This window comes from Triticum aestivum, chromosome 5D, assembly GCF_018294505.1.
Source record: "Triticum aestivum cultivar Chinese Spring chromosome 5D, IWGSC CS RefSeq v2.1, whole genome shotgun sequence".
Taxonomy (NCBI): Eukaryota; Viridiplantae; Streptophyta; class Magnoliopsida; order Poales; family Poaceae; genus Triticum; species Triticum aestivum.
In genome coordinates this window covers 460,460,313-460,470,537 of record NC_057808.1, presented here as the reverse complement: position 1 = coordinate 460,470,537, position 10,225 = coordinate 460,460,313, and the positions used below count along the sequence as shown (strand labels likewise).

The 10,225-nt window shown below is 47.0% G+C and overlaps 2 protein-coding genes across 2 annotated transcripts; both read right to left on the bottom strand.

The window, feature by feature from the left end:
- Positions 1-2,797: 2,797 nt before the first annotated feature.
- LOC123125515 (pentatricopeptide repeat-containing protein At2g42920, chloroplastic) lies at positions 2,798-4,501 on the bottom strand. Its single transcript, XM_044545992.1, has one exon. The coding sequence runs from the start codon at positions 4,429-4,431 to the stop codon at positions 2,863-2,865; it is 1,569 nt and encodes a 522-aa protein (XP_044401927.1). The 5' UTR covers positions 4,432-4,501; the 3' UTR covers positions 2,798-2,862.
- Positions 4,502-4,696: 195 nt separating this feature from the next.
- Positions 4,697-8,478, bottom strand: LOC123125514 (guanine nucleotide-binding protein subunit gamma 1). The gene is made up of 4 exons (XM_044545991.1): positions 8,188-8,478; positions 5,468-5,520; positions 5,302-5,346; positions 4,697-5,199 (listed from the first exon to the last, which is right to left on the bottom strand). Exons 1-4 carry the CDS (start codon positions 8,425-8,427, stop codon positions 5,115-5,117), a joined length of 423 nt encoding a protein of 140 aa, XP_044401926.1. The 5' UTR covers positions 8,428-8,478; the 3' UTR covers positions 4,697-5,114.
- Between the last annotated feature and the right edge of the window lie 1,747 nt (positions 8,479-10,225).

Below are 10,225 nucleotides of genomic sequence, written 5' to 3'. Positions count from 1 at the left end.
TCTCCCTTGGCCCTATATATAGTGGGGGGGAGGGAGGGCAGCAGCAATCCAAGCCCTGGCGCCTCCCTCTCCCTCCCGTGACACCTCTTCCTCCCCGTTTGCGCTTGGCGAAGCCCTGCCCGGATCCCGCTACTTCCACCACCACGCCGTCGTGCTGCTGGATCTCCATCAACCTCTCCTCTCCCCTTGCTGGATCAAGAAGGAGGAGACGTCGCTGCTCCGTACGTGTGTTGAACGCGGATGTGCCGTCAGTTCGGCGCTAGGATCATCGGTGATTTGGATCACGACGAGTACGACTCCATCAACCCCGTTCTCTTGAACGCTTCCGCTCGCGATCTACAAGGGTATGTAGATGCACTCCTTCCCTCTCGTTGCTAGTAAACTCCATAGATTGATCTTGGTGATGCGTAGAAAATTTTGAATTTCTGCTACGTTCCCCAACAGGATATGCATGGCTCAATGGTTGGAGGAAGTGCTCACGTCGCTCCTTTTCCTCAAGAAACAAATCAACATGTTCAACAGCCAACGCCTTGGCTGTCTGGTCATCTTCGCTTAACTGAAAATAATTAGGAGTGTAAATATTTCGCCTTTTTGATCCCACCACATCCTCAGCATCACCCATGTTTGTATCAGAAACAAAATAAAAAACAGAAGAGAAAACCATGAAGAAAAGTCACATGTGGCTTGCACCTTCGCCTCGAGCTCGAGCCACCACGAGTCTGCCGCTTAGCTCGCACAAATTACCCCCCCCCCCCCCCCCGCCGTGAAACCCCTTCAAGGGGTACCCCAAAATTAGTTGCTCCCCCAAACGATTGGCGAGTATGTTTTTGATTTTCGATCCTAAGATGGTTGTTGGGTGATGGGGCTCCATATGATGAAGTCGCAGATGATTTCAAACTGTCTGAGAGACATGATCTGGGTCGGTGATGGAGTCGATGAAGATGGCGGTGGCGTTGAAGATCCAATCTGGCAAAGCGAGATCTCCACGATCGGCGCCATCTGTCAAGGGTGTTTCACAAAGTACCAGGAACATGGTAATTGCAAGTAGATTTTTTGGTGGTTCAGGTCATCGGACAAACAGATGCCATGGATTTTACCCCCCTCCCCGCGATGACAGGTGACAACCCCACTCCTACTTGTATGGGAGTGTCTTAGAGGATAATACAATCTAGGAACACAATGTGGTTCGCTAAGTTGGATATCAACTCGTCGGGTTCTTTGGTGGACGATATAGAAAAGATGTCTAGTCCAGATCTATTGTAAAGATAGTCCAGGGCTTGAGGAGATGTCGAATGCGTTTCTCCTCCGGCTTCGCACTGAACGCCTTTATATAAGGGTGTAGGTCCGTTGCCTTATTCCTCCATCTTGACCTTATTGCTTCGCGCGGTGTTGACTCCTCAACTTTGGTAGTTGTACGACTCCATCTCGGAGAACCAGGGGTGGCAAGTTCTGGGAAGTCAGTCGCCTAGGTATGGCCTTCGGTGCGCAGGTATATAGGCAAATATGCCCCCAAAATATGGTATATGCGACACAAAATAAGGTGAAACCACTCCCACTCGACAAGCACTCAATTAGAATTTCCAACATATCTACCATATGTTAAATAATATAGGGGACAATGGGCCACCCTCATGGAATCCAGGAAAACCTGAATTTAGTTGTGAATAGCTTTACAAGAAATCTGAACAAGTCTCCAACTTATCTTGAGTCATCAGTTACACTGAATAGAGCGCCATGCCGATGGAAGTTCTTCCTATTTGGGGATGGCGGTGTGCCTTTGAACCTCGAAGACTTTATTAACGAGTGGAAGAAAGGAGGCCCTATTTATGTCATCATATACAAGGAAAGAATCCCGCGCATTGAAAGCATAAATAACTGTGACAATATACAGATAAAATGATAACAATGGAAAAATAATTCCATCCTTTACCAGTAATCCATTTTTCATTTGCAAGTAATGGTCAACATCGTCGTTAACTTTTATAGCTACACCATAGCCAACTTTTAAATTATCAACACAGGCACACCATTTTTTAGATAAGTCTTTCATTCTTAAGGCCCATTGAATAAACGTCCATTTGACTTTTTCATAAGGTTTTACAAAGTTTATCTTAAATATCATCGCACTTATTCTTTTCCGGTGAATCTCATATATGGTTTCATGTAGGATACTACTCCACAAAAAATGTTTCTCTCTTGCATAACTATCGTTGAGACGGACAGAGCACATAGTCAACCACCGCATTGAGCCTATTTGTACTTACCTTAATGAAAATTTGAAACTTACATTACGTAGATAGATCCACATGTATTTGGTGGACACGTAATACCACCTTAGCCTTTGGTAACAAAACGATCTCATCAAAATTTAAACTTCCCCAGAAGTCACTCTTGAGCAAAAGCAAGAAGAGTGGGCAAGTCGTGTGTGACTGCTTGATGGATTGTTCTCTTCTTTTTGGGTTGTCGTATGTGATGTATTTGTTGATGTGTTTTGATGGTGATTATTTTGCCATGTTGTAATCCATGGGCCCGAGGTTGTAGGCGTTTGCTCGTCTCGTGGGGACGTGGGGTGGTGATGGAGATTCATGCTTTGTGAGTAGTCCACATGTGACTATGTTGTAATGGTTTTTCTCGTTTTGCATCAATTAACTGAATCTTTTTTAATCGATCGACGACATTTCGAAAAACCGGAGTATTTGACATGTCACATGGGTACATATATATTAGTAAAAAAGAACGAAACTGAAACCACAGCCCAAACATGAGAAAAATCTGTCGAGTGTCATCAAACTGAATCTCCATATAACAAGTCTGTATTTTGCTGTTGCTATGTATTGTACCTCGAACTGTTGAACACTTGCACTAGCTCACGAACTCGTGGACGACACCATTCACCTCGATCATGCTACACCCAGGCACCTTGGCCACTCCCTCCTCCCGCATCTTCCCCCTGACACCCAAGCCCCGGCCTACCTCGCCGTCGCGTGCAAGCACACTCGCCGCGAGCACGTACGCGCCGCTGTCCTGTGGGTCGCATTCCACGGCTCCCCTCGCCGCGCGTGCCCCTGCCTCCGCGTCGCCGTGCAAGCGGCATCCGGAGAGCAGGGCGCCCCAAATGGCCGCGTCTGGCTTCATCGGCATTGCGCGGATGGTGTCCTCCGCCTCCCGGAGCCTTCCCGCCCGGGCGAGCGCATCGACAAGGCAGCCATAGTGTTCGATCCCCGGTGTAACACCGTATTCCCTCCCCATTGACGCGAACAGAGCCTTCGCCTCGTCGGCCATGCCGGAATGGCCGTAAGCCATCAGCATCGCGATGAAGGTGACCTTGTCCGGTCTGAGACCGTAAGGTTCCAGCTCGGAGAACAAGGCGAGCGCTTCTTGGCATTGCCCATGCGCTGCCAGGCCAAGCATCATGGCGTTCCAGGACGACAGCTTGGCCATGCCCTGCGATCTTGAGGTGTCGAACACCTGGCGAGCCTTGTGTATGGAGCCACACTTGCAGTACATGTCCACGAGGGCGGTGACCACGAGCGCGTTCATGGCCACGTCGTGCTTGTCTATGTACGCGTGCACCCACGCGCCCTGCTCCAGCGCGCCGAGGCTGGCGCAGCAGCCGAGGACGCTGACGAGCACGTTGGCGTTCGGCTCCACGCCGTCCACCTGCATCGCGGAGAAGAGGTCGACGGCGTCTTGGCACCTCGCGGCGCGGGAGTACGCGCTCACCATGGCGCTCCACGTCGCCACGGTCCTGGCCGGCATGTCGTCGAACACCGCCCGCGCCTCGTCGACGCGCCCTGCCCTCGAGAGCGCCACGATCGCGCTGTTGCACGACACGATGTCGAACACCTGGCACTGCCCGAAGAGCGCCAGCGCCTCGTCCGCTCGGCCGCAGGACGCGTACATGGCGATCATGGAGTTGCGTGTATACGCGTCGCCGGCGAGGCCGAGCTTGAGCACCATGCCGTGGAGCGCCGCGCCGTCGTCGGCGCGGCCGAGGCGCGCGTATGCCGCGAACAGAGACGGGAACGTGCGCCGCTCCGGCGGCGTGGGCGACCGGAGCATGTCGACAAACAGCGCCACAGCCGCGTCCGGGCCGGGCCCGTCGGACAGCGCCCTTATGACGGTGTTCCACATGAAGGAGTTGGGCCTCGGGTGGTGCCTCACGATGCGCGCGGCGTAGGCAGCGTCGCGTCCTTCGCCGGCGCAGAAGGCGACGGCGCGGCTGGCGGCGATGGGGTCTTTGGCGAGGCCAGACTTGACGAGCGCGGCGTGGAGCTGGCGGAGGTGAGCCATGGTGGCGCATTGCGTGTGGAGGAGGGTGAGGGCCGGGTGTGAGGCAAGGAAGGCAGAGATGGATGGGGAGGACGGGAGGAGATGGGAGGTGGTGGAGGAAGAAGCGCTTGCGGGCGATGGCACTGGCGCCATTGCCATCCTCTGTACTCTGGTAATTGCTCGGGTTCTTTCTGGCTGTGAAGGTGGTGACTGTGTGCGCCACTGCCATGGCTTTCTTCGGATAAGGTCACCTCCTCACTTGTGGCCTATCTTGTGCTTGCTTACCAGTATTTGGTTGGGCCAAATTAGGATTGGGCTTTTCACTCAAGTCTGGGCAGGCTCCAGTGGCAAAGTCAAATGGTAGGTAATCCTCAAAAAAATGTCAAATGGAAGGTTGCATGTTCCTCATGTTGTAATCAGATAATCAGACTCACAAAATAGCAGAAGTTCCATTCACAGCAACAAACATACATCCATGCTTTTTTTTTTTGTCACAGTTCAGAAAGAGAAATAATCGTCAATTTTCATTGTTCGACGTTGATTTCAGAATATCCAACAACATGATAACTAGGTGGAAAAACAAGAGAGTTCATATAATTTCTCAGACTAGGACGACATTCTTGAGCTAAGATCTCATACTTCACCAGCACCAGAGATAATGTAATGCACAGGAATGCAGTAGACAGAAAGAACTTATTGAAGAACAAAGTCTTAAGTCAGTCCTCAGTGCTGCCTCCGTGTTCCACAGTACCCTTCTCATACCGCTCCTTCAACAGAGATTGTGAAGAAACTCTATGGGAAATGAATCGGTCCTCGCTGCTGCTTGCATTCTTGACATTTTGTCACAAAAACCAGCATTTGCATCTACGCAGATCCTGCGGACCTTCAAACCACCTGTCCCAAGACTGGTAAGCAGCTCCAGTAGTTCTGCAGTTACAGAAAAAATAAGTCATTATTAGACTATGAGTTGACAAAAATGTTCAGATAATCCTATAGACAAACTAATATGATATTTTTGTGGTTACTTACACAGGAAGTAGAGGGTCTGCTTTGCTTTCAATTGTTACTACAAACCTAACAAAAGGTTAATAATGCAGTCAGCCCCCAGTCACCAATTATACACACTGTGGGTGCTTTTTAAGCAGTAACACCATATGGTAAAATGTGAATTGATCGGGGTTTTACTGACACGTACTCTTGCAGTGCTGTTGACACCTTATCCATCTTATTTAGCTCTTCAAGTTCCTCCTGTATGAAGTCCAATTGAGAATATCAGCAGTTTGGCAGAGAAGGGAATACCCATATCTTGCAAGAAATTCTATTGTGCCAGATATACAGATAATTGTGTCAAGGACAGATACCTAGCTCATCAGTAGCATCTCTATTGTGAAATTTCAAATGAACTTATTTTTAAAACGTGTGTTTTTTCCCTGCTATGCAATTTGCATTCTCTGCTTGCATCCCTGAAATGTGGCACTAATGGAGAAGTTTGAGTGTACTGTTCAAAATGAATTTGCTACTAGTGAAGCATCATGAGCTCTCACTTATTTGTACATAAATATGGCTTTCGTTCATGTCCATCATTATCCAAGCTATTTTGGAACACAACCACGCAGCGCCACAAAACAACGAGTTCATTGCCCTTCCTTGAGCACTGCATTTTGTTTTTTACACGCAGTTAGAACACACGTGCATTTTCATTGTCAAAAAAAACCTCGGAATGTTTTTTTACTATTTGTTTCAGTTTTACTGTGCATGAAGGAGCATATGAGCCTGAGCTTCAGCAAAAATGAAAAATCATTGGTGCTTAGCCATCAAAATAGGTAATACAGCTTGCTTAACACCCTTGGGATCTAACAAGTGAGCTCAATAGTATTATTAGTTATAGTTACTAGTTTGTAAACTCTCAGTCTCTCATTAATCCTTGCTAGTTTTACTGACTAGGTGGTACGTAGATGACTACTCAAGTAAGCTATAAGTTAAACAGTACAAAAGTACAGAGGTCGATAGAAATGGTCTGATGCTGATGCTGATAGATCCAATGATCTGATGCTGATAATACAATGATCTGAGTCTCAGTCTCTCATAAATCCAATGATCTGATGCTGATAGAAAAGGTAAAAAAGGAAATTACATGTCTCTCTCTGGACCTTTCAAAACGGTAAGAAAATTCCCCGCCAGAATAGATAAATATTTGGATATGTCGTCAAACTGATTGAATATGTTAATTATTTTTATTTTTAACTATATTATAATAGGACGTCGACAGTAGAATTTACCACCAGATAAGAACTATGTTACTCCATCTTAATCAAGACTCAATACTCATATCGTTTTCCAAATTTGAACTTGCAACAATACTTCGCAAAAGAAAATACAATAGATTTAACAAAAGATGACAAATAATTTTACAGCATAACATCCATCTAGCAATGCCATGGCCCTGGTCCTTGAATCTATATCATCCAGAACCATATATATATATAAGACAAATGAATTTTATTCATGATGATATTCATCTGGCCTCTGATTGTAAGAACTTCAATAAATGAGAACTTGGAGTGATAAAGAAAATTCATCATTAATTATAACTTGAAATTGCAAGTACAAAACGCTGTAGTTATAATAATGAGCATAGTTTTGTAATTAAAGAAATTGATCGCAGTATAGAAACATAATCGATTAGAACTTAAGTACGTAACCAAATAACATACAGATAGAAAATGTTTCTTTAGTTGTTCATAGAGCATGAAAATCTTCAGATTGCCAATGTTCATTCTCTATGCAAACTGACAAAGGGTGTAAAAAATACTACTAACCTCAATTCATAATAAGTGCCGCAGTTTTGAACTAACCCCAGCTCAAAACCGCGTCACCTATTTTGGATAAGAGGGAGTGGTACAACTTCGGAATAATAACCAAAGGTAAATAAACCAAAACTATCCAAGTTGGTCTTAACTTGTAAGGACTACCAAAATAATATGAGCATTTGTTAAGCAGTTCCCTAGTTTATGGGCCGCATACCAGCTTGCCACCAAAACTAATGAGCATACAAACTGAAAACGCTTTGCTACAGTACTTGTTTTAGCTGTTCCGCGAATAAAAAGGCATATCTTGTGTTTGGGTAACCACGTTGATCCAGCACCGATTTCTCCTTCCAATGACTTCCAACGATTGGATCACGCACTGGCGCGAACTATAGAAAACATGGCTCCCCATGCACCAGGTCCCCCTCAGGCCATAGCAGCCGCGCCTCACCCCATGTGCATTCCGACTAGTTAATTCCTCAGTGGTACACTGCACAATCATTTGACGCAGCAGAAATTCGGTTTTGTTTTCTTCAGCAGAGAAACTGGGATGGATGTAGCCGGACAGATCTGTGCATGTCAGAGAAAAGGCCCAGGAAATACTACTAGTACGGAACTGAATATTTGCCGCAAGAAATCCTGAAGCAGGTGTGCGCGACCAAGGAGGCACCGAATGTGGACATATGCCCTTTGACCGCTTTCTCCCCCTCCCCCACCCACCCCACCACCGGCGGCCCACCCCCCTACCCCATGGGACGCAAGGTAATGCAGGCGAGAGAGATGGACCCGCGAGAACCTCGGAGGTCTGCCATGTCGAAGGTTTCGTGGTGCATGGTGAGGGATGGGGATCGAAGAAGTTGCTACCCCAAACTAGTTTCTATGCTTCAGAACATGGGGCTGAAAAGCTAAAAGCTTGCGTGCCGCTTTTCTTCAGGAGAATTGCCGTTCTTAGCCCAACAATTTTCGAAACAAAGTCAAAGAAAAGGCCTAAAGATTCAAGAAAGCAATCACTCTTTTTCCCTTATAGAAGTATATCGGAGACAAGCTAACAACGGAAACAATATTCAGAGAGAAGGTAACAATGGAAACGAGGATGACATGGGCGGACCTCGAGGAAGCGCGCTTCTTGCTCGAGCTTCTTGAGCTCGGCCTGGATCCGGTGCCGGCCCCGCATGTCCCCGGCTTCCCCTCCACCCCCGCCGACGTCTCCCGGAACCTGCATCGCCGCGAGAGGAGTGGCGCCGGCAGCGAGAGGACCTCCACTCCGCGCTGCTGGTCTGTCTGCTGGACGATGGCTCGGAGTATAGAATAGTGGGTGGGGCGGGCAGACACGCGCAGCCAAGCGCATCTGGCAGATGCGTGCGTGGGTTGGGCTGCACTGCGAAGCCAACCAAACCAAGCGGTGTCACGGAATGCGCGGACGGCGGAAAGACTCTTTTTTGGTTTTCGAAAAGGTTTCCTTGTGACGACGACGGATGGACTGATAATACAGTGGAGCGGTGGATCAATGTATTGGCAGTCATATTCCGGATATATGATTTGTGATTTTGTGATAGAAGGGTTGGTTTTGGAGACGATTTTGCGGAGTGCTGTATGGCTTAAAACTACCGGTATTGAGGTTACGGTTCCAAAAAACTATATGTTTTTTAAAATTCGCTGAAAACTATCACAAATTTGGTTTTCTATTTCAAAAAGCACCGGTGACCGAATCACTAAGCTTTGACCAGGTTTATGACAGATCGGGCCCACGCGTCAGCACTCAGGCGTGGCCATTAACGGTCGTCACCCTGGGAGGTCAAAAGGGCCCGAGCCCCTCTCTCTCGGAGTCGCCCACTCTCCTTGGTCGCTCACTCTCCTCTCTATTCGTCTACTCAGGTCCATGTCGCTGATCAGCGCAGTGCTCGTCGCCGGTGAGCATTCTGTCACCCTGCACGGTCAAAAGGGCATGCGTCTCTCTCTCTCTCTCTCTCCCCCCTCGGCTGTCCAATCTCCCTATCTCTCTGCTCAGCTTGACGTTGCTGCCAACCTCACTGCTCGTCGCCAATGAGCCATGCCGTCATGGAAGGACGGGGAGTATAGCACGGACGGCGACCTAGACATGGGTTGCAGCATGGACATGGAGATGTGGGTAAGTCTTTTCTGCGCCTAGGGCTAGGGTTCTACAGTTTGGGATTTTTTTTGATTTGAGCTATATTTGACACGGATTCGAAAGATTTTTTGACTCGTGTTGGTGCTAATGGTTGTAGGAGACCCCTTGACACCATTCCCGACTCCTAAGCCAATCTTTCGTGGTGATGTTGTAGATTCGTCACCCAAGTGCATGCTGCGCCAGCAAAGGCCCAACAAATATGTTATCTTTGATTGAATTGACACTAGAAGGAGATTCCTTGGGTCTTTTGTGCAGGTGAGTTAGCGGTAGATGAAGCTTTTGTGCAAAAAAAAAAATTCAGATCTAGCTTTGTTTGTGTACCTCTACTCACTTAACCTATGAAGCATATATAACTGAAATAGCAATACAATAGATGATGCAGTGATACTAGTGCATAGTGCAGAATATACTTTGTTTGTTGTTGCTTAATTGGTCATTGACCAATACTCAATACATTGTTGTATTGCTAGTCAGTGACCATTCCTAGCAGTAATTAAATATTGCAAAATGAGGTAGTGGTTAGTGACTAGCTAATGAAATGGCCATCGATGTGTATTGTGTTTGTCAAATTGCCAATTGAGGTACCGTTTACGGCTTTACAGTTAATAGTAGCTCATGAAATGGTCACCAATCTGTATGTAGTTTGTTAGTATGCACTATTGTTTGATGTTAGAAAAGTAGTGATCAATGTAGTAAATTAGTTATCTATGTCATAAATTCTTAAATAGTACAGAGGTAAATTGTGTTGTACTATCTACTTTGCTTTTGCAGGGAGGTGTAAACTGTGGAGTGGTGGAGTGGGTTGCTGGGCCTTGGCATGTCATACTGTAGAAGTGCTTAACTAGGTTGTGGGACATGTTCATGAGCAAAATGCTGACAGGGTGTTTGACAAGGAGGCTCATGACAGAGAGATCGTCAAGCTCAAGAAGGAGAATAATCAGCTCGACAATCAATAAAACCAGCTTGTGGATGATGTTGCCAAGCTCTATGGTTGGCA

Bases quoted from the DNA above. Each gene is read 5' to 3' on its own strand.
- LOC123125515 (XM_044545992.1), bottom strand. From the start codon at position 4,431: ATGGCAATGGCGCCAGTGCCATCGCCCGCAAGCGCTTCTTCCTCCACC.
- LOC123125514 (XM_044545991.1), bottom strand. From the start codon at position 8,427: ATGCGCTTGGCTGCGCGTGTCTGCCCGCCCCACCCACTATTCTATACT. The intron at 5,521-8,187 runs GTCCGCCCATGT...GACTTCATACAG, and splicing joins AAGAAGCGCGCTTCCTCGAG to GAGGAACTTGAAGAGCTAAA. The intron at 5,200-5,301 runs GTAAGTAACCAC...CTGTAACTGCAG, and splicing joins GCAGACCCTCTACTTCCTGT to AACTACTGGAGCTGCTTACC.